Source organism: Centruroides vittatus, unplaced genomic scaffold (genome assembly GCF_030686945.1).
Source record: "Centruroides vittatus isolate TY-2023 unplaced genomic scaffold, ASM3068694v2 contig_2460, whole genome shotgun sequence".
Classification (NCBI taxonomy): Eukaryota; Metazoa; Arthropoda; class Arachnida; order Scorpiones; family Buthidae; genus Centruroides; species Centruroides vittatus.
This window is the reverse complement of record NW_027121555.1, coordinates 63,235-88,025: the sequence shown is the minus strand read 5'-3', so window position 1 is coordinate 88,025 and position 24,791 is coordinate 63,235. Positions and strand designations below refer to the sequence as shown.

Sequence of the window (24,791 nt, the reverse complement as noted above, 5' to 3'; positions counted from 1 at the left end):
CAACTTGTAAAATTATTTTCACTGTAATTTTAATAAATGATTTTGATATGCCACAATTATATAACTAGGATGTTACACGACTTTGTTGTATCGTAACAGAACTGAGGCAGAGCTGGAAAGAAAGAAGTAAATCTTGCACTTGTCAGGCACAGAAGAGGCTATCCTTGTATCTATATATGTGGCTAGAGCATTTGGTATCAGGAACATATGATAAATACAGCAACTTCTGCATAAACCTTTCATTAGTCTGTTACAAATTTAAAAATTATAAAATGACTTTTTATTAATACAATGCCTATTATATTCCATAATATAATTTCTCAAAATTATGTGTAACAGTTCTATATGAATTTATTAGTTTTCCCATGTAACAATTTTGAAATTTGATGCACCATTGTCTTGGCTCCCAGGCACGTACTTCTTCTGCCCCAGCCTTTTCACGACCGTGCTCATACCTGCCGGCCATGAAAGAAGCAATCCGTGTAGTTATTGGACACAGGAGATGCGATCAGAGTACAAAGAAACTACCATTAATTTCTTTGTTCTTGTGTTTTGTTCATTTTTTGCGCCTATTTGGCACATGCAATGCCGTTTTTATTGTTCTTTTCTAAATTCCATTTGGCACACTCAATCTCATTACGGAGCTTGGTCATTTTTTTTTGATATACAGTGGAGTCAAAGTGACAAAGTCCATTTTTAATAATGTTTTCTGGAATCCTCATCACAATAAAAGGAAAATGGCAAAGTTTAATCAAAACTAATCAATCTAATTTTGAGATCAAACGCAATATTGTAAGCCACATAGAAGAGGTTTCGCTAACGCTCCACCTCAATTAATATACACACAAACAAAGAGTAACTTTATATATGTTAAAGACACACAAGAATAATTATTGCTGAAATTACTAAAATTTTATATTATTTTAATTTTAGTCAGTCAAATCAAAATTAATTTGAAATAAATCTTTGCAATAAGCATATTTTATGTAATGATAATAATGGATAAATAACTTTAATTTATAAAAAAAATGGAAAAGTATCAACGTAGAAGATAATTCGAGTCACGAACTTCATAATACAGTGGAATCTGCTTATTATGGTCAATTTGAGACTTGCAACTTTTGTTATAACATTATATAGAGGATAAAAAATTTTCATTATTGAACTTGATTTATTACAAACAATTACAATATGAATGCATACAATTTATATTTATTATAGAATGTATACTTAATACAATGTTACACATTTACGTTCTCTACATTTCTGATAAACAACTGTTTTTAACTGAAGATAACAGAATTAAACTAGAGAAATCACAACAGGAATGCTCATCCCCAAAGATATGCTTTAACTAAAGATCTACGGTACGCATATTTTCTAAGAATTCTTGTCGTGCCCTTATGGTATATAGAAGATAAAACGTACGTGTCCATTAAATGTAAGTTTCAAAGAAAAAGTGCATTAAATACAAATTTTCTAGTGTAAATATGGTAAAAATAGCCAAAATTTGGATATAATATGCAAATTATTTCTAACTAATTTTATATACAATGTTTTGGGACTGACTGATAATGACAACAATAGCCAAATGATAACGTTATCCATTATTATAACAACTGAATTCAATTGTATGTAATCCAGTCAGTTTTACTGGACTATATATTGTGAACATACAATTAAACACACATTGATATCAATTTTTACTATCTACTAAAAGTAATAAACACGGGTAGACGAAGGGTTGTAAAAAGGGAGAAGAAAGCTAAACAAAGATAGATAAAGAGCCATAAAAAAGGGAGAAAAGAGGGAGAGTGTGGAAGAAGGAGAGTCAGAGTAGAGGTGGGAGGACGGTAGAGTTAGTGAAGAGAAGAGAAGTGGTAGAGTTTGAAAGTGGGCAAGGAAGGATAAGAAGTGTCTTGTTACTGCATAGGATTGAGTTTTTACTGTATATGATCAAGTGTGATTAAAGCGTGTTTTTTTTTTATGTTAAGGTATTTGACCATTTCACAATTTGGTATGATGAACCAATGGGAGGGAATCTGTTAATTCAGATAGGATTGTCTACATCTCCTAACTCTATAAATTATAAATTTAATAATGCATTGTTTCCTAAGCAAAAGATCCACTTAATAACAAAAAAAAAAACAAATTATTTACGAGCTGGAAACAGAGTTCAACACTGCTCAAGTTATCTCTTCCCATATGCAACAAAAGCCAAACGATCACTGGATTAATCACTGGATTACATCAGCTAGTTTTCCACGATTATATTTAAATTAATTACTAAATAATTTGTCACTAGAGGAAAGTATTAAGTGTCATCTCTTATTAAATTTAATGATTATAATTAAATTAATATTTAATTACAATTATTAAATAAAAGACTGAGTGCCACAAGTAGGAGTTTATAGGACGAGGGCACCTAGACAAATGTTGTGTATTTTGTTCGGTTGTCTAATGTGTGTGTGTTCAGAAAAAGAGAACAGAAAAATGGCAAATGCTTCTGAGTAGAAAACAACTGTGTTCCTACCTTAAGATCATCAATGTTTGATCTCTTTCATATGCTACAATAACTAACAAATATTCTGGAATTATTATTATAATTATTCTAGAATTCATTTTGTTCAGATGTAGTTTCTAAATCAACTGTTGAATATTAATATATGCAACAATGATTATATTACAGAACTATAAATTACATGGATAAGCAACATATTTGTTTTTATACATTTCCTACTTACCTGGTAAAAAATGTACCCCTCATGCTAAGTAGAGAACCAGATACGACATGATCCTGAATCAGACCGCTCAGCGGTGTGCCATCTTTCGGTACCAAATATTGGTAATTGACACTAGCAATATTATATGCTTCGGAACGGGCCAATTCACTCTGAGGAAAATGGACATTCATCTCGTCGCCGTCAAAATCAGCATTGTAACACTTGCAATTGGCATAATGGAGTCTCAGTGTCTTTTCGCCTGGTAAAACTCGTACCTTAGAGTAAAATAAATATATATATTATATATATATATTATATATTATAAATTTATTATTATTAATTTTATATAAATGGCAGACAAATTTAGAAAATAATTCATTACTTTTGCAATTAACAATTTCATTAAAAGTTATTGTTATAATTTGAGTAATGTTAAAGAAATATTCAACTCATAACATCATGATAACTATTAAAAGTATGTTAATGTAAAATGAATGTATGTCTAGAAAGATATTCGACTGTTATAAAGTTCAGCTTGGTTATTTATACAGTGTAGGGCCATTAAGCCGTGGCGATTGGGGTCCAAACTGCTTAACCGCTGCTTAATTTATAGTACTGTATTTGAATTTCATTGTAAGTTATTTTATTGTTTATTGATAAATAAAAGACTAATCTTCTAAAAGTAACTCTTTGAAGTTATAAGCAAGCATTTAAATATTTAATCCACGATAGTGCATAGCACGTCAATCACAGACATTCAAAATGACAAAATGACCACTGTCGACACCATCTCGAGTGTTTGAGAGGCCATGTCCAGGTCCGTATGATCCATTGTGCCAAAAAATTGGGATCAGCTTTTTGCGCGGCTTAAGCTAATTTGCGGATTACTGGCCCGCAGCTTAACAGCCCTACAATGTATATAGATGTATATTAATAAGCAACTTTATCAGTTACATACATACCCTGTGACCCATAATACTAGGTTTGTGCAAAGTTGGTTGTCGATTCAATAATAGGATATCACCACTTTGAAGATGACGATAGACAATTTTATTTCTCTGAGATTTTTTGTTGAAATGCGATGGCGTCAGCAGCTTCTTTGCAATCGCTTCTCTTTGTATGTGATTTGTGGGACTCAATTTGACAACAGAACCATCTTCTTTCTTTACTAATACAGCTCTTTAAAAAAAAATAAAATTATTTATTCTAATTACTGTACATCATTTAAATGTAAAAAAAGGACTACCTTAATTCATAAGAAACTTAAAGTAACATTACCATTTATATACAGTTACCAATATTGTTTGTTAAAGTAAAATATTTAAGTTTTTTTCAAACAATATAGTTTCATATTAGTTGATTTTACATAGTATCTTTGTTTGGTATTGCAATACAATCCTTATTTACATACAGGATGTCCGAAAAGTTACAGTGCAGTGGAAAAAGGTTTATGTAAAGCTTTAACAAAAGTGAAGTTTTATGTAAGGTTTTTCCTGGTGTTTAACAGAAATGTTCGCAAGCCCCAAAATCCAGGAAATGAGATCCAGAGACCTAGTGAGCTGGATTCCACAGAAGATTATGCAATTGGCAGTCTTCAAAAATAGTCCAAAACCTATAACGTTTGTCAGTAAGCAGTAATGCCATCTACCGCAAAACGGAAATGCATGACATATGGGCTTTGTACACGATGTCATACTTATAACTTTAACATCATTGCAAATTTCTCACTGCGCAATATCTTTCAGATGTGCTGTATACAAAAATTTTGCATTTTTGTGTTGAATTTATTATCAAATATGTTTAACGTGTCACTATATTGTACTACAAGCTCTATAGAATATACAAGAAGCAGAAGGATATTTAAAACAAATACTTACTTAATATTTAAACTTATTATTAAAAACAAATACACAAATATAACTATTTCAGGAACATTTCTTTTTGAAAAAACATATAAAACAACAACCCCAATCACTAAAAATCCTATTTCTAACTTTTAAACAGCAGCCATCACTCTCAAAATGACATATAGAAAATAAGAACAAACTGTACAAAATTAATTGTAATCGGTAAGTTGGGTAGTTTGGCCACTAGATTTTCAAGTAGTTAATAAACTTGGATGTAAATGTAAAATAAATAAATATTTCTTAAAACGATCAAGGACTAACTATAATTAACATTGTACATTGTGTTTCTCATTAAATATCTGCACATGTTCTTTTCACAATACTATAATCAGAAACAAAAAAACATCTCATATGCCAGTGGTGCCCAAACTACAGCTTCTGGGCCAAATCTGGCCAATAAACATACTTGACGCATCACTTACAAATGATAGAAATAGGCCTAGTATTAGTATATACAAAATATAAAATATTTGTGGCCTACCTGTCTATGACTTATGCACAAACTGGTCTGCAGATTGAAAAGTTTGGGCACCACCATCTTACAGCATACCATAGTTATCTATAGCAATAATTAAAAAAGTTATTCGTGGAAATATGTATGAGATAAGCCGAGGACACGGAGTGCCCTATGCCACTCACTCGGCACGGGTTATTGGAACCCAATCTCATCGGATGTCCTCAAGACCCAATGTCGTCGGATGGCTCAATAGGAGGGTCTTGAAATATTGAGTGTGGAGGTTGCGTTAAGTCAATAAGGTGTCCGGTTTCCGAGTAATAGACAAGTAAACAGGTTAGTGAATAACAAAAATAAAAGTTTAATATATTCTAAATCTAACATGTACGTAAGGATACAGACAGAATGATTAAAATATGGCAGTTAAATGCAGATATTAGATCGTACAACAGCAGTGCGACTATTCTATGTCTTATGCCGCATGGGTGTGCCTAATTTCTCAAATGCACAGAGAGAGTTTACAGGTATCTACTAATACCTCTAATATTAGTTGATAGTCGGATAGTCGATGTGATGTTTGCGTTCGTTCTATTGTATGGAGGGTTCGTAGCTGACAAATGTCTTCCAACCAGTGTCTTCTCATGGGATGGGATCAGGTCCATTTGATGGAGGTCCAGGAAACTAAAGTGGCTACTATGAACTTCCTGAGGACGAATGCCCGGAACTCTCCTCCTTTTATGCCATCTGCATGGAACCTGGTCATGCGATCGTCAGTCGTTTAGAATACCAAGGTTACTTTCTTAAGTGCAAGTTCAGCGATAGCTTCTGTTGATGTAATAGAGTCGCTTTCCCCTCCTTTCACAATCGTATGTTATCATTTCATAACTGACTGTTAAGATTCTCATCCATTTGTTGATAGTAAAGCTGTCATTCAATCCTTGTTCTGGTGCAATGTTTCTAAACTATCGCGATGGAAATGATATAACAATTTTCTTAAAAATGGATTTTAATATCCATAAAAATTGTGACACTCACATATGAAATTAATATTCCTACGGAAATTACAAATATTTCTCACATTTTAACATGCCAAATCATCTGCAATCAACCAAAATTAATGTGATGATTGACTGGTCGAATCTCAATCGAGTCATTGGATGTGTCTGATGTGAGACAAATAGAATATTGAAGTAAATCATTGTCTTCATTGAACTTATTGTTCTTTATGTTAAATTATTCTCTTAAGTCAGTATATGACCATTGTAACATCTTATTTTTTAATGTATTTTCTTTCATTCTTACTCCATAATTCCCACAATAAACCTTTACTTGAATCACAGTGGAGGTGACCAATAAACGTAGTTGGGAGATTCTGGATCATCCAGCCTACAGTCCACATCTGTCACCAAGCGATTATTACCTATTTGGCCCTTTGAAGGAAGTATTGTTACTCATATTCAACATAAGACCAGACTCACTTCTACATAATGTCCACAGACTTTCACACAACTCCTTCTATATAAGAACAGTTTAACTTCTGTCTGGAATTTCAGTAATGGTGATGAACCGAATGTGTTATATACTTCCAATTTATGTTTCCTTCTACAGGTACTCCCCCCCTCACAATACACTTCTCCCATAATTCTGGAACAAAACAATACCTGCAGAATAGAAGTCTTTTGGCCAGTGTCAAAGCCAATGTATTTTGAGTGAATCTCCTGCTCCCAAAATTTCCTTCAAAGAACCAAACAAGTGATAATTGCATGGCAACAGATCCAGAAATTCCCAATTAAATTCATTGATCACCTCCATCATAAACAGGGATGTGTTCTAGCACTGTTAGAGCACAGAGCCCTGTGCAAGGAGCTTAGGATTCATAACAAAAATAATAATGAATTAAATATATTTTTTATTGGCCGACTGTGTTCTTTAGAACTGAACATAAAGTATAAAGACAATTATAATGGCTTTCTCAAAATTTAAACAGATTGCTTGAAAGTCCGATAAAAATCACGCGTTTTCATTACCTTTATAGAATTAGATTCAATTTACAGAAACGATATCTAAGATAAACGTTTATATGCTGTTTTATTATACTTTACCCTGGATAAACATCAGGTCCATTAATAACCGCTTGTCTCAGTTCTCTAATATTCCACGGAGTCACTGGCTGTGGATAAGTTAATTTCATGGCAAATACCATAGGAATGCCGACTTCGTCAGACATTATGTAGGGATCAGGCGAAATAACTGATCTCGCTGCATAATCGACACGTTTCCCCATCATGTGTTTACGAAATAATCCTTCCTTTTTTTCTAATATCTGGAAAAATTCAATAAATTCATTTTTACCAATTAGTTTTATTTTATATTTAAATTATAATTACGTGATAAAGTGCATATTAAATTTCATATTACACCAGTGACTTGATATAATGTGCTTCGATATAACATGGACCAACATACGATACAGAGCAGCTTGAGGACCCCAATTTATTGTCCTGCCTCTTCAGATCCCATCGTTTTATTTCATCTGATTTTAGGCTAATGAAATAAATTGGCAGTTAGCAGCCTGATTCAAGATCATTTGGCTCAATTTGCAATATTTTACTGGCCATGTTTATAGTCTGTACTTGCCACTGTATACACACAGCTTTAACCCTCAAGCGTCTTGATAAGGAAAAAGCCAGGGAAAATAAAAACAGTTGGGGTATCAAGTAATGTGAATGATAAATTGATAAACATTGGCTACCATGTGACACGAGTTGTTTGTACATGTAACAGAAAGGGTTCCTTATTATTATTATTATTAAGTGGCAAAATGCTTAATTTCGAGAGTAGAGATGAGTTTGATAAAAAAAAATTGTAAATGCCAATAACAAGCAAATGTTCGTTAAGTCCAATTCCATTCAAGATATGTTGCATGACCCCTTTCTATTTCCACACCTCCTGGACCTTTAACCACCAAAATTTAATATCATCAATGCTCCTGATACACAAATCTCCCTGCCAAATTTCAGAAATTTTGGACAGAAGGAAAAGAAGTTATTAAGCTTCAAAGAGGGTGAATAAAATCATGTATAAATATCTAAAAGCCCGATATTTTAATCAAAGCCAAACAATCACCATAAAGAATCAGACTACTTTATCGCTACTTTAATTTTTTTTTTTTATAACCAAAAATTAAATATGTCCTGAAGCAAAAGGTCGGATATAGGTCTGGATAATGTATCTGCAAGGTAAGCGGGAGTTGTGGGTTCGAGCCCCACTCTGGACCGATTCATTTCTTCCAGAATATTCTAAATTATTTAGTAAAATATTAATTTTAATAAGAGATAGCACATAGCATCTACCTCTAATACCAAATTACTTAGAATTTAATTATTAATAGTAGCAATAAAGTAGCCTAATTCATTACGGCAATCATTTGGCTTTGAACAAAATCATGTCCCAAACACGCTAACATCTTCCATACATACAGAAAATGCCCCCAAATTTTTTTTGAATTTCTTGATATTTCCAAGGTTATTTCTTGAAGGTCCTAAGTCTGAAACTGTTAAAATCTTAGAGGGGGGGTCATTTCTTCTGATTCATCACCATATTTTTCGTCTTTTATATATAATGGCTGGGGTATATAGGACATTTCTGACCACCTGTACTGAATGTTTTTCTCAAAAATCAGTTATTGTAGAAGATTGAGAAAAATTCTTTTAGGCAAAGCCCACACCTGAATGACAACATTGGTGCCAAGTTGGGACCCAGTAAAATAAGACTGATCAGATCTGAATGAATTTGCGTATCGGAACAGGAGTTGAAGAACAGAGTAAAAGAAATCAATTAGAAAAGGAGCAAGATTGATAATTTTGACAGAAAGATGGAAAAAGGAAAAAGACAGAAATAAAATGGGAGAAAGATGAGATTGCCCAAACTACAGTACGCTATAATTGGATAAATTAGGTGACTAAAACATCTGGACCGGTAAACGTTAGGATTTTTACTGGTCACTTAAAAGTTGTTGTGAGTCTATTGTAGATTATAAATATATTTTGTCGCTTCTTTCTTAATTTGTAAACCAAGTGATTTTGATACAGATATCTTATTCAGAATTTCAACTGTCTAGAACTGCAGCAACCCAAATAACTATACTAGGATTTAACCCATTTTTAATAGTTTCTCTCTGTAATATAAATGCATTTAGAATCACACTGTGTTAGAGATTCCTCTTCAATACTACATAATTTTCAAATAAGCATGTCTAAGGTCAAGAGATTTTCTTTATTTTTGACCCTTTCTTTCCCATGTAAATTAGAAAGGTTTTTTTCCCTACTTCATCACAGCTTCAAACAGGCCAACAGGATAGCGAGGGATGAAGCCCAGTCACATCTGGAAAAGATTACTCGCGAAAAATTTCTGGGGTTGCTCGTTCAAATTTGATCCCGAGTCCTCTAGAGCAGCAGGCTAACACCTTAACAAATTTAATTTGATTTTAATCTATCAAACAATGTTTTAAAATCAAGAAATCTTACCTGTTTCATACCAGGATATCTTTCTTTACTTAATTTATCCATTTCACTATCTGTTACGGCATTAACTTTCAACTGTAATTTAATTCTTGCACTGTGAAGTTTTTCTGTAACGTTACCACCAGGAACAGTTGCTAGCACAGACTATAAAATCACATTTTTATTCATTTTTACACATATTATTAAAAGACAAATTCGAGAAAATGTTTTACTTTCAAAGCATCATCTTTGGCAGAAGCTACGTTTATTCCTTCCTTCTTAATCTTTAATAATTCCCGAACAACAATTGAAGAATGTATTACATTTTTCAAAGCCGCAGTCTGAGGATTTTCAAACTTCTTTCCTTTCATAAAAGATATCTAAAACAGTAATACACAAAACTGAATATTAACAATTATCAACATTTATTGATTAAAAATACATGCAAACAGCAAAAATTCGGCAATTAAAACACTTTACCAATTTTACGAGTTGTATAATTAACTTTATTAATTAATTTTACGTAAGCAGTTTTACAATAATATTAGATATTGTTTCAATATGACAGAATGATTACTTACAGGTCGAAATCGTGTGGGTGGAACCATTACATCTTCTAAGAAAAACATATCTAGTGGACATTCGTACGAATCGGTGGCTACGTTCGATATACCAAATAATTTCTGTAAAATTGTTCTTTCTTTATCCCACAGTTTTCGTAAATGATCTCGAGCCTCTACGGCCGTCAATAACGATTGATTAGTACTGCTGATTAATTTGGAAATATTGTCATTTTCATTTCGTTCTTGGTCGTCACATTCTTCCCTTAAAAGTTTAATGAAAAAGATGGCGGCAAACACATCAAATATTGTAATAACACGTAAGAAAATAGCCAAAATTTTTATATTATTTAACACTTACTCAACAGATTGTGACGGTAATGGTTTAGAAGATTTAGCTTTCTTTTCTTTAAATACTAAACAACTAAAAAAATACAATGATAATGGCCTCTGAACAGTTCTACAATAATAGCATCTGCTTCCACTCTTTTGTAAGTGATCTCTGACGAAGCTTTTGACAATTCTTTGACGGCATTCGACGACATTTTTCACCGACGAGCATTTTTTTGCTTCTTCCAAATCTAAACCTATTTATTTAAAAAAAAAATTTAACTTAAATATGAAAAATTAATGCAACTTAAATTCAATTAATTAAAAATTCAAAAAGTAAAATACCTTCCAAAGCTTTATTTATATGATTTGCAAGTTTATCTTTTATGTATAAAACATTTGACATAGATTCTTTTTCTTGGAACTCTGCAACCATTTGTTGCATTTCTTGAGCTACTCCGACAAGTCCATAATCGAGAACTCGAAGCTGAGCCAACGTTAACTGTACGGCAATTGGAGACGCAAGAAGACCGTGGCAATTGAAACAACTTCCTCTCAACAACTGTGAAAAAAAAATAAATAAACTATGTTTATACTCGGATGTCAGCCAAAATTATTTTATAGACTTTATAATAAGATAATCCAGTTTTAATTTTGAAACTAAATATTATAATTTACAAATTTCTCCAAGTTCAGTAAGCTTCAGAGATTACGATTATGTGAACACAATTTCAATAGGTACAGTACATCATTCAAATCAGTAATGGAAAGTTTTCTCCAATCAAAGTCAGTGTCTCTTAAAATGTGGATTATCTTCATATGCAATATTTTTCAGAAAACTCAATAAAAAGTAATTACACAAATTCATATCTGAAGCATAGTATAGTAATTGGGACTCATCCATAACTGAACTGTTCCAGAAAATTAGTACAGTTGTGGGCTGTGGCTTGGCTCATGAGCTGCATGCAACTCTTTTAGATCCTTAATGTGCTTACCACATTAAGAATAGGGATTCAACTTTGGTGCTATTCTTTATATAAAGTATAAAGGTCATATATAAAATACCATTTCAATATAGGTTAGAATATCAAAAATACGGTATGCATTATATGAATCCTTCTGTGACAAGGTTCGACTATCTGACATAGTATCGTGCTTGAAAAATATTGGAAAAAAACATCCTCCAAAACAGTCATCAAGTCGGAGGAACAGGGAAAAATTCCTCTTGAAGAACACGAATGTACTTATTAGTGCTCTTATCATCGACAATAACACATTAGTTATCCACACAATAACTATGCATTCTTAAAAATGTAGCAGAATTACTATTATGTTACAGTGTTCACTAACATAATACACTTATTCACATTTGTCCAAATGAATATTGACCTCATCACTAAACATGTTGCAGTATCATTGGACTCTCCTCAACAAGAAGAGTTGTAACAAAACAACTGACTTTATTGGTTGCATGAAGGAATTGCTCCATTTGAATGTTGTAATTGAAAGCTTTTGATGTGATTTTCAATTATCTATGTCGATTCTCACATATTCGTTTAGAACAATATAGATAATGCATTGACATAATAATAATGACATTCATTAACCTAGTGTTTCTCAAACTTCATCTTCTGGTAGACCCGTTTAATAAATTTTAATGTGTCACTTACCTAATTTGCATAGTTTTCCGTCAATATATTTGCCTAGACCCACAGGGATCTGTGAACCACACACTGTTGAGAAATCTGCTAACTAAATTATCTCAATCACCCAGGCACGAAAATTTATACTGTTTAGCACTACACACCATGCAATAATTTTCAGTTTTCAGATGATGCTTTCAATGATTTCAAATAAAGAAAGCAGTTAAGTATCTCAGAATAGATAGATTTATGGGAGAAGGTAATGCAACATCTGGAAATCTAACAAGGAGTGATGCCTCCCAGGAAGACTTTCTACGAAAAACTGACTCTATTTAGGTGTTAGATTTGTGAAGAAAACCCGAAAAGCTTTACGTTGCCAGCCCATTGGCGAGCTGTAAACCTGCAACCAACCAACTACCAGTGTTTTATCCACTAAGACATTTAATGGGGCTAAGCACATAATGAAGCAAGTATTAATTACCATGGCCCAGACCCAACTTGTGTTATTTTAAAATTTTAAATAATGGTGGGAAAATAATTCCAATAATATGAACATTTTCGTTTTTAGAATATTTTTTAGTGTTCATTACTTGAAGTTCGTCCTTAACTGAAATTTTTGAGCCTTATAAAAATTTATTCTGAGTTCATCATCATAAATAAATTTTGTAGTTTTTGATGTCAAAGAGTAAGTAGGCTTACCATACAATTTGCCATGCAACACTAAGTGTTGCATGGCAAATTGTATGGTAAGCCTACTTATTTATATGTATGATTTAATTTGAATTTTCCAAACTATGTAATAATAATTATTAACTGGTTCATAAATTAGTTTTATTTTGTGTGCAATAATTTTTGGGAAAATTTTGGGTCCTGAAAATATTCTACGTGCCTCTTCATAAGTTGCATTAACAACATTACTTCTTTCTGCTGGCAGACAGCTACACTTGGTCTACCTTATTGTGAGCAAAAAAAAAAAAAAATCAGGAAGCAAATTTCCTGACTTTTTGACTATTTTTGTCAAATTCCTTGACTTTCCATGACTTTTTCTGAAAACTAATCGAATTCCCTGACTTTCCAGGTGCGTAGGAATCCTATATACAACAGTTGGTGTTGCCTTAAGCAGTGGTCACACCATGCAATTTCCAGCCGCGCAGGCGACAAACTGCAACAAGCGCAAGTCACACGAGTCTTCTCGTGGTCACACATTGTTCTCTGGCATTACAGCTTGGAAACACATGACCCTATAATAAACCAATAAAATTACAGCAGCTTGTTTTTACTACTTTTGTGACCGACGGTTCACATTCTACATCAGAGTATTTACAGAATTTTAGCCAGTTTTCTTATTAAAATAGCAAGCAGTTCTTTTTCTGCAATGAATAAAAGAAAAAAGGTGATCATTTTGATAGAGCTGGAGAGAATACACAAAGAATTAAAATCTCACAGGCATTCGTGAGATTTTAATCTCAATTCTGTAAAAGTATCAATTCTCTAACTTTCTGCTATGATGACGAACTATTTTCAATGTTTTCACCGTATGATGTGGCACAAAGGCATTTGCTGATTGGATGCACATTTGCAATCGGTGTAAGTAGGACAAACTTTTTGTTTTTAGTTGCGGTTGCAGTTGCGCCGGTTTTCAAAGGGTGTTTACTAGTTAACGAGAACAGCCGTTGTGGTTGCAGTTGCCTGCGCGGCTGGAAGTCGCAAAGTCCTTGGCTTTATTGTAACATATCAGGTTTCATGGGATGTTTATAACAGTATTTAAATATATACATTTATATTATAGCATTTACAGTACCATATTTACTTGAATAATTCACAGCATTGAGTAATCCATGCACCCCATTTTTTAAGATATTGGATTTTAAAAAAAACGACTTGATTAATTTATTATATATTTAATAAATTTTAGCACAATAGGAACCTTCACTCTCACTGTTTGTAGCATTCAATGTGGCTGTGCTCAGCCGATATTAAAAGATAAAAGTGTCAAGGAAAAGAAAAGAAAAATTATTTGTATATTGGGTAAGAATAGATTGTCTGCAAAATTATTATAACGTATTTTATAATGAATTAGCTTACCAAATGAATGAAAGATAAAGTTCTTTATATTGTTTAATTCAAAAATCTAAGGCGAGAAATTGCTAATAGGACAATAGTTGAAACTTAGAGATAATATACTGTAGGTACATAGATTATTTGCTGTCAGTCTCAGTTGTATATTTAACTTATTTAACTTATTTTTCTTATTGAGTAAATTTATAAACCATAACTTTTTTAAGTACAGAGAAACAATGGCTCGCATTCAAGTTACAATGGTTACCAGACTAATTACAGTACCTTTAATGGTGAAATTTTTGGAAGAATGTTAATTTTTTTGATCTATTAACAGGGTCAAAAACATTAGTGTACTTCTAAAAATTCCACCATTAAAGATGCAGTAATTATTCCAAGTAAGTTATCTCAATGGGTAGTATATCATCTTCCATACAATCACTATCAACCCGGAGAAGAGACCACCACCTCAAGAAATATTTTATTTATCTTCATTTTCACAAAATTCGTCACATCAAAACATTCAATATTACTTGTAAGTATCAACTAAATTCACCACTAATAAAATAAGTAAAGTATACAGTGACAGATAACTGGAAGCTCTCTGGACTTTGTGGATTGCATTACCCAACGTGTTTGAAATAAACTGCAAACTTTGATTATTTTTTAGAAAAAAAAATGTGTAGATTATTCAAATATATAAAACTTTTACAAATTTTTTATATATATATATCTTAGTTGCTTTTAGTAACTACATTTTTACCTTACCCTTTCAAATTATCATCAGCACTTCTCTATACCTTGTTTCTTGACAAAGATACAATTACCAGACAATATTTTTATATTTTACAGTAAAACATATTGTAAAAAATACAAATAACAAACTTATACAAATAAAAATATTTGGTTAATGTTACCTATGGTTCCAAAATGGTGGCTCGTCTCTGATTCCAGCAAAATAGAAGAAAGGAAACTGGGGACGCATGTTCTAACCTAACCTAACCAATTCTAATAATTATGGTAATTTATTAGAATAGGTTAGGTTAGGTTAGAACATGCATTCCCACTGTTTCCTTTCTTCTATTTGCTGGAATCAGAGACGAGCTACCATTTGGAACCATAGGTAACATTAACCAAATATTCTTAACAGAACTGTGGCTTAATGAATGCTCTTCCCTGTTATTTTAACATTTTTAAACAATTAACATTTTCATGATGAGATCAGGAAAAATGACAGAAAATAAGAGCTAGTAGTACAGTCAGCAAAAAACTTTTTGGAAGAGAATACGGTTTTAATAGAGTTAATTAAGGCTCACCTAGGAATTGAAGGAAAAGGATAAAACATACATTTGATAAATACCAAAAAACATGCATGGCAGAAAATTCATAATTTCTTGTCATTTATCATAAGAATAGCTCGAGATGCGAGATAATTGAAAGGCTGTTATTATTGGGTTGTTCGGAAAGCAATTTCGTTTTTTCTATAGAAAAATAAACGCAATATTCTTATAATAAATAAATATTTTATTGAATTATATATTGACCATTTTGGTCAAATACCTGTTGTCATTGTTTCTGGTAGTAGCATGATTTCACATTCATAAAAATTTTGATCATTGTTTACAAAAAACTGATCCAAGTGATTTTTGACATTGTCATTTCAATTAAATGTCTTACAGTTAAAAAAAAATTTGTATAGACCGGAACAAGTAATAATCTGAGTGTGCCCGATCTGGCGAATATGGTCGGTGTGATAACACATCCCATCTAAGCTATAACAGTTTCTGACGAGTTACCGAACTTGTGTGAAATTTGGCATTATCATGGTAAAACACTACACTTTGGTTAATCAATTCTAGCCTTTTCTGTTTGATGATATTACTCAATTTTGTTTACTCGATGGCAGAACGCTTTCGAATCAATTGTTAAATTGTCTGGTAAAAGCTCAAAAAAAAATTTCTTTAAAATCCCACCATAGAGAGCATCTCTCTTTAATAACGTGTGGAACCCATATATCGAGCTTTGAAACGAAACCAATTCGTTTTAAGTAATAATAAACGGTTCAATTTAACAGATTTAATCTCTTAGTGATTTCACGTGTTGTTATACGGCAGATTGCTTCAATCGGTACCTTTATTTTGTTTTCATTGGCTTCAAATGGCCATCCAGAATGTAGTGTATCTTCGATATTAAAATTGCCAGAACGCAATTTTGTAAACCAGTTTTGGCACTGTCTTTCTCTCAACACATTTTCTCCAAACATGTACCACAATTTTTTTCTTGTTTGAACAGCATTTTGATTTTTTAGTTATAAAAAAGCAAAATATGCCAAAAATGATGCTTTCGATTTTCCATATTTGATGGGTCACCGAAAAAAAAAAAAAAAAAACAATTGTACAGAATCAAACAAAATTTTTTACAAATAAGCCTTAAAATGTCAGCTGTCGAAGTATATAATGAAAATGTGGTTTAAAATAAAATTGGCTGGTAAAAATACATCTAATTCCTCTAGTAATAAAAAAACGAAATTACTTTCCAAACAACCCAATAATTGAGATTTTGAAAAAATACTATATAAAAAGAAATACTGTTAATTATACATATTTATTTTCACATTGCTTTATTAAATACAGCAATCCAACTCTTTCTCACCATTCGACTCACACTCCGACTCCAACCAGGGGCGGACTTGTTAACAAAGTAGGCCCGAAAATTCTGACATCATCACATGACTTCAGAATATTAGCTTCAATAAATATACGAGGGCTATTTTTTAAATAAGGTTCGTTTGTGAATGAAAGTGAGAATAATGCACAATCACGACAGTATGCATGCGCTTCTGCTCCAAGCAAGCTTGGCACGCGTTTTGACGCCATTTGCAGCCATATCGTCTGTCTGTATGCTGAGCTGTAGAAGTTTAAAATGTTTAAGAAAATTCAGTCTCCCGCCGACTGTGAGATACGATCTGTTATTCGATTCTTGAATGCAAGAAACTTGGCAGCAGCGGAAATTCACCGTCAGATTTGTGAAGTTTACGGTGATAATGCTATGAGCGACAGTAAAGTTCGAAAATGGGTAAGAATGTTCAAGGATGGGCGAGTTAATGTGCATGATGAGCCACGCCCTGGCCGACCTTCTCTGATTTCTGAAGATTTGATTCGTGATGTGGATAACAAATTTCGAGAGGACCAACGATTCACGATTTCAACGTTATCAATTGAATTTTCACAGATTTCAAGATCTGTTTTGTATACCACTGTTTCGAAGAAACTGAATTATCGAAAATTGTTTTCTCGGTGCGTTCCAAGACTGCTTTCTGACGATCACAAAACAAAAAGATTAAACAGTGCTTTATCGTTTTGACTCGATACGATCATCCACACAGTCCAGACCTTGCACCCAGTGATTTTCACTTGTTTTGGTACTTAAAGGAGTTCCTTGGTGGTCAACATTTCAATGACGAAGAAGAAGTGAAAACTGCAGTCGTGGATTGGGCTTCTTGACAGGCGGCAGATTTCTTTGAAGTCGGAATTCAAAAAATTGTTGAGCGGTATGACAAATGTTTAAACAAAATGGAAATTATGTGGGAAAGTAGATAAAAGTATGTAGAATAGGAAATAAAATATATTTTAACGATATTTACAGTATTTTTCTTCTTATTAAAAAACGGACCTTATTTAAAAAATAGCCTTCGTAGTTCTAATAAAGATAGAACATAGAAACTTTTTTATTCCAAAGCTAAAATATTCCTCTAAGTAATGAGTCAATACAATAATTTTTACTTTTCTGGCTGTTATATATAACAGAAGAAAAGTGTAGCGATCGGTCAAAAAATGATCCCACCCCAAATTTTTGTTTTTTTTTTGGACTTGGGGCACCTCGAAATGTTGAGATATGCAAAAGATTCAAGTTTTTTTTTCTGTATGTACGAATGTTAGACTGTATGAGAGGCACGATTTTGAATCGGAGTCGGATGGTTTAACACAGGAGTTATTACACTTGAAAATGGTTAAACTAAATCGGTTGGTATGCATTCTAACATCCGTTTGCACTTCTCTACGTTTCGAGGCTTCCGGAGTCCAAAAGAGTAAAAATCTGAGAAAGTCATTTTCTGACTGATTGTCATTCTTTTCCTTCATTATAGGTCTATACTGTATAACAGCCGGGAAAGTAAAAATGACGACGATTCTGATTATTTTTAAAAAAATACAAAATAAAACAATTTTAAAAAATTAATTAAACATTAAAATTTTACACATCTACTGAATATATATATATATATATAAGTTCACATTTATTGACTCGTTTGATGACGGCATTGGTATTTGGTAAGCATGTACGAATAAAAATAGTAAATATATTCGTATACAAACAAATTAGTTTAATAAAAATGTTGTACAGTATATAATATACGAGTATATTGGGTAATATATAAGTATATAGATACATTAAACTAAGTCAAGAATGAGAAAAATAACATTTAGACTGGTAAAAAAGATTGCTTATTTTGCCATGTTCATTAATTTATTATTTTTCATCTCTGTTATAAACTGAATTACTCCTTACAAAAAAAAAAAAAAAAAAAAAAATCACTTCTATTCAGTCAGCATTCACTGAAGCTCTTAAATCATATTTAATAATTTTAAGAGCAGAAAATAAATGCTCTACTGAAACTTGGTTGGTGGCAATTAATGTTGTATTTTGGATAATGTCTGAATAGTGTAGTATTGCAGTTTTAACTATAAAAAGCTTGAAGAGCGGGCAATGTGATTTATTTTTTCCAGAGCATAATAAATAGGGTTTTATAAATAAATAAATAAAAAAAAAAACTAGCTGATGAGCCAGATGTCGCTCACGCAAAAAGTAACAATAACGAAGGTTAACATATTTAGATTACAGCCGATTTTACCCTTTTCACTGGGTGCAAGAATTAAATCCTCTCTCTTCCAAGACTAATTAGAGAATTTTTGGATGGATCTAAAAGTATGTTCGATTTTTCACAAAAACACAAAATACAGCATTTAAAATAGTATGGTAGAAACGGAGCTCTTCGGGATAATCCTTAACCCTCTCCCTCCACGAGAAGAATTTCGAAAAAACCCTTCTTAGTGTACATTCTTATGATGTATCCTAACTGTGTACCAAATTTCAACTTCTAACCATTTGAACTTTGAGCTTATCATTATTATTATTACCCCATCTCGATTATATTATAAGATTGTGAATGCTAATAATGAGTAAAATATTCATTAAGTCCGACCACACTGGAGACATGACACATGACCCTCCATTGTGTCTCTACCCTGTCAACCTTTAATTAAGAACCAAAATTTAATAGCATTAATGCCCTTTATACACATGCTACTGTGCCAAATTTTGTTTCTTAAACTTTATTCATTCTGAGATATTGTTTAATAGTTCAGAACAGAATAAAGAAATTAAACAAATTAGACACCAACATATGTGCGTGGACGTGCAAATTTTTCCCTTTATTTGACATTTTTTGGGTTTGAGAGATCTCCAAATGCAAAAAACTTGGAGAGTCAAATGTGACACAATTCAAATACTTTTTTGTTTTTTTTATAAACATAACAAGTTGGGAAAGTAAAAAGGAGTCAGAGTCGGGGGAATTTTTGACAACTCTGACTCCAACTAAAATACCAAAACTCCACGACTCTGACTCTACAGCCCTGATTTTAAGGACGATGTGGCTCAAACCTTGCTTCTAAATCAGATGATAGAACTGTTTCTTACTGAGCAGCTGCCAATATACTGGCCATCAGTACTTTCGTACTGTCTGCTGTTATGGCATACTGGCACATACCAACTGAAAAACAGCTCCGATAATACATACAAGGTGCAGTCAAAACATTTCTGGAACTCTTTTTCATGACAATGGTAAATACTTGCTGCGATTCTGTTTGAATGCCATCAATTTTCTCGAATCGCTCTCCCTTCGGCACTTCTCAGCTGTGGAAATAGAAAGTCACATGGTGCCAAGTCTGGTGGATAAGGAAGATGGGGCACCACAGCCATTTTATTTTTTGCAAGAAACTGTTGAATAGAGAGAGCTGTGTGAGCAGGGGCATTGTCATGATAAAACACATTTTGAGCTTCCAAAGATCTGGTCTTTTTCATCTGTGACATTATGCAGACATGTCAAAACATTTCTATAAAAATGTTTATATGTAGCTTGATCTTGTAGAACAAATTCTCAGAGAATAATTCCTTCCCTATCAAAAAAAAACAATGAGCATGTTCTTGAGATTAAACTTTACTTCGCATGCTTTCTTTGGTCTGGTTGAGCCATGATTTTTCTATTAAGTCAATTGAATTCATGTTTCATCTTTAATCAGTTTCTTTTCTGTTGCAGTCTTGCCAAGTTTGAAATGAAAGTTTCGCACTCACGCAGTCCTTAAAAGGATTCATTTTACAAATCAATGAAAACTGTAAATTGGCAAGAACACAGATTAAATCTAAATAGCAAGAAACAAAAACTGCATAAGATAATGGCACAAAATTTGGCGGGAAGCTGAATAACATTGTCTATTACACATCCTAGTTTGCACAAGTTCAGCATGTGGCAGATTGTAGCACCACGTCACCAGTCACAAAACATTTTGACCGAATCTCGTATCAAGCTTTTATGAACGAGTCAGAGTCGGAGAATTAAAAACTGACAAGCTGGATGGGACTAAATATCAGAATCTTTAAATTATTTTAGCTAACTTTATTAAACTAAATAATATTCAACACTTTTATAACACTTATTAAGACTAAATTACAAAAACACTTACTTTATGTAAAATAGTAAGTAAAAAGGGATTGAAAACAGGCAATGGCAAACTAATATGTCCAAAATGTCCGGGGCAATGAAATTGACTTAGTCCACATGTTTTACAGAGTTCATTCAATTCAGAAGGGCCTGTAAAATTTATAAATTTGAATTAAAATCTATGGAAATAATGTAAACACATAGAAATGCCTATTAAACTTTACCTAAAGCCGGATCATGTAAGCCATTTGCTACTGGATGTCCGAGAGCGTCAAAAGTTTTAATGCTTGTAATTTCAATTACACTGAATTTACGTAATTCTTCGGACGAATAGATTCCAAAAGTTATTCCCTTCAAAAAACGATGCGGAATCTCTTGGAAATCCATTTATGGTATATATAAATAGAATTTAAATATACAGATATTTAAATATGTTCTATAATTATTTATATACGAGTATATATAACTGAAATCTCAAAAAATAGTCAAAAACACAGTTTTTCAGCATGGCATTAGCATTTCTACAAACCACGTGTTACGCTACACGCTTATCATCTGTTTCAACTGCATTTCCGGTTACGTCGCTGCAAAAATAGCCAAATTACCTATAATTATTATTTATAAATTATAAAGGTTTATAATTAATATTTATTTATTTAATTTAAAGTATAATTATTTTTCTTTCTTTATATATGTATGATATGGTAGTAAAAAGTCCGCGCCAAGTAAAAAGTCACTCGAGAATCAGAATTGCGGATTTTCGGGGGTCGATTTCGCCGCCCCCAAACGTCTAAAGTAAATTATGATAACGCATTTGAAAGATAATTACTTACTTAGGTAGTGTGCAAAATTTCAGGATTTTCTACGAAAGGATTGCCGAAATATAGGCAATTGAAAAGTGTAAAAATCACCGAAAAAGCTGTAAATTCTTCTTTTCTTCATCCGGCACTGCAGACGTTCCTGGAGAAAAAACTATTGGGTCTAGAAAAGAATGACTTATATTCAAAATGTTAACAGGAGCTCAAATTTATGCGAATTAAAACATTTTATAACGATTTTACTTAACAGCATATTGAAAGCGTTCGGTCGGAGGCCGTCGCCGATCGCCGACCGAACTGTACTTCATCGTTTTGGATCATGATGTCAAGGGCGACGAGAGGCGATGATGGGGCAAAATTCCCCGAACCTGAGATTCATGGGGCCCCGGACATCATCCCACAATTTTCTTTTTATGCGCTAATTACTACTGAAGTACAGTACTATTGTAACATAAATACTTAACGATAACTATTGTTCTTTATTTTGTAAAAAAAAGAGTAATATATGCATAAAAATAAATTTTCAAATACTGTAATTTATTTACTCGATTGTATATAAATCGTGTTTGCCCCGGGTCTGGAGATGTCTCTCGACGCCCCTGCTTGACGTAATAATACAATCGTTAACCAAAACAATTGATAAAAGATTTTATTACAGTTTTTAAAATTTAATAATAATATTAATTAGTTAAAATTTAATCTCGAGGAAAGGTTACATATTTATTAATTCGTAAAAATAAATTCAAAATTAAATAACTTAATAAGAGTAAATGTACATTTCGTATAAATTTATTGATTAATTAATTACCGATTATAAGACATAACATTTTTTTATTATTAGAAGTTTAATTTATTAACATTTGAAATTAATTTAATTAAGATGGCCGATAACGTAAATCTCTCAGCAGGGGGTGCTGTGAGAATTTTCTTTGTTTTTTATTTTGATTTTTATTTTATTATTATTTTTTACAATGTTTAGGTCAGGGCAGGAGATGAGCTTGTTTTTAGATAAAGAAATAACGATTTATTCGTAATGAGCGAAGATTCATTTTGGGCAGCAAATAATTATTTAAGTGGATCCGAACTAATGGAGAGCGGCGATTCATTTAATTCGTTTCCTTCGGAGGGAATTATGGAAAGTATTTTAGATCGTCCCAAAATGATTTTAACGCCTCGTTTGGTTCCTGATTTGTACAGGAAGCGAGCATCAGGTGTTCAGTGCTTCGAGGAAGATGCAAGAAGCTCGTGGAGTGTCGACAGCTGCAGGAATACGTCAGCAAACTTAAAGGAGGTCGTTCTGGATGAAGATTCTCAGAATAGCTTCAGCAGTCATAGAAGTTACCGAAGCTCCTTCAAAAGAAGATACTTTGACGAAGAAGTGGCCAATACGACTAGACATTTCAACGTGAATGATCTATTCGAATATCAGTGGCCGGTTGGAAAAGGAGATTATTACATACTACAAGAACAGATCTCTGACTTTTTATGCATTAAATCTTTTAGGAGGAGGTATCCGGATCTCACTAGAAGAGTCGTGGAGCCAGAAGAGAGGTTGTATTTGAAGGAGAAGGGAGTCGTGTCCGAGATGCAGTGCGAACTCGGTCTCACTGCCGTAAAAGCCGACGATATTTTAGAGTTAATCAGTAAGGATTTTCCTGATAAATTTCATGAGTATCTTCAAATGTTACAGGAAAAGGAAAGACAGTCTGTCAGCGAGAAGTTTAAGGAGTATGCTCCTCCTAACGTAGATAAAAATAAAATGTCTGAGTTTGTTAAAAAAGCCGTTCATTCGGCTGCTGAATATAATACTCATTTAAATCATGAAAGAAAAGAAGAAAGGAAAGCTTCATTTGATTTACAAACATATACTATCCATTACCCTAATAATAGAATAATCAAACTTAACAAGGATGGTCCGACAATGGGATTATATCCGGTTGCTCTTTTACCGGGTCAGTATCAGGATTATTATAGGAAATACACTTCCCAAGAATTAAAGTATTTACCGGTCAACACAGTATTATATGGCCCTCCGCAAGAATTGGGAACCGTTTACGTGCAGCCCAGTTCGGACGGAAGCCAGTCGGATTCAGAAGAAAGCTCCGCATCCGAAATCTCCTGTTCTTCAAGTCAGTGTACGCACGGTAGTGGAGAAAGTAGTTCGGGATCCGAAATGACAAAATCGAAGAGTAGTTCATATTCCGTATCCCAGAAAAATATCCTCATTCCTCCGACAACATACAGACAAAAACATAAACCAAATGCAATTTGTAAAGTGTGTCAAGGAAACAGTGAAGTAAATAAAGAAGGAAAGTCAGAAGAACTGATACATTGCTCCGAATGTAATAACAGTAACCATCCTTCCTGTTTAGATTTGTCGTCTTCGATGGTAGAAGCTATTAAAACTTATCCGTGGCAATGCATGGACTGTAAAACTTGCATGCTGTGTATGGATCCTTACGACGAAGACAAAATGATGTTCTGCGATAACTGCGACAGGGGCTATCACACATTTTGTGTGGGTCTGAAAAGCATACCGAGCGGCCGCTGGGTGTGCCGGCTCTGTTCCCAGTGTACTACCGGTGGAGTTCGCAGCCACACGTCAGAGAATTCTAGGAACAGCTTAAACAAATAGGAACTAGTAATGAGATTCTATAAAACTTATAAGTGTAAAGTAATTTTAATTCGTTTGCAAATATCCATTACAAATTAAGAAAAGTAATTGATATTAATCCAAAATTACTAAACTAATAATTCATTTGTGAGAAATTTTAATTCTTTTGTCAATTTGATTGGTGACAATATTGATGTTGATGGTTAACAAACAAAAAATGAATACTTAATGTAAAGCATTTTACATTTAAAAAGAAATATTCTTAAGGATATTATCAGATTTTTTCTTGACATTGTTTAAAGTTTTAATTCATTTATATTAAAAAAAAATTCTGTCAAATGTTGATATTTTAATAATTGTTATTGAATCTTTTATTATAGATATTTATAAGGATATTAATTATACAT

General features: G+C 32.7%; 2 protein-coding genes across 2 annotated transcripts in view; one reads left to right on the top strand and one right to left on the bottom strand.

The window, feature by feature from the left end:
• Positions 1-21,509, bottom strand: part of Polr1A (RNA polymerase I subunit RpI1) — a 43,836-nt gene extending 22,327 nt beyond the window's left edge. Inside the window, exons 1-10 of the mRNA XM_067265776.1 lie at positions 21,177-21,509; positions 20,975-21,102; positions 10,822-11,038; positions 10,508-10,733; positions 10,168-10,411; positions 9,820-9,966; positions 9,611-9,751; positions 7,187-7,407; positions 3,686-3,902; positions 2,745-2,998 (exon numbers count right to left, since the gene is read on the bottom strand). Of these exons, the coding sequence (XP_067121877.1) occupies positions 2,745-2,998; positions 3,686-3,902; positions 7,187-7,407; positions 9,611-9,751; positions 9,820-9,966; positions 10,168-10,411; positions 10,508-10,733; positions 10,822-11,038; positions 20,975-21,102; positions 21,177-21,339 (1,958 nt within the window). The 5' untranslated portion in view covers positions 21,340-21,509. The remainder of the gene's footprint in view (positions 1-2,744; positions 2,999-3,685; positions 3,903-7,186; positions 7,408-9,610; positions 9,752-9,819; positions 9,967-10,167; positions 10,412-10,507; positions 10,734-10,821; positions 11,039-20,974; positions 21,103-21,176) is intronic.
• Positions 21,510-22,687: 1,178 nt separating this feature from the next.
• On the top strand, positions 22,688-24,723 carry LOC136971320 (PHD finger protein 10-like). The gene has a single exon (XM_067265774.1). The coding sequence runs from the start codon at positions 22,804-22,806 to the stop codon at positions 24,403-24,405; it is 1,602 nt and encodes a 533-aa protein (XP_067121875.1). The 5' UTR covers positions 22,688-22,803; the 3' UTR covers positions 24,406-24,723.
• Positions 24,724-24,791: the final 68 nt, after the last annotated feature.

Coding starts and splice junctions, on each gene's coding strand:
- LOC136971320 (XM_067265774.1), top strand. CDS start 22,804: ATGAGCGAAGATTCATTTTGGGCAGCAAATAATTATTTAAGTGGATCC.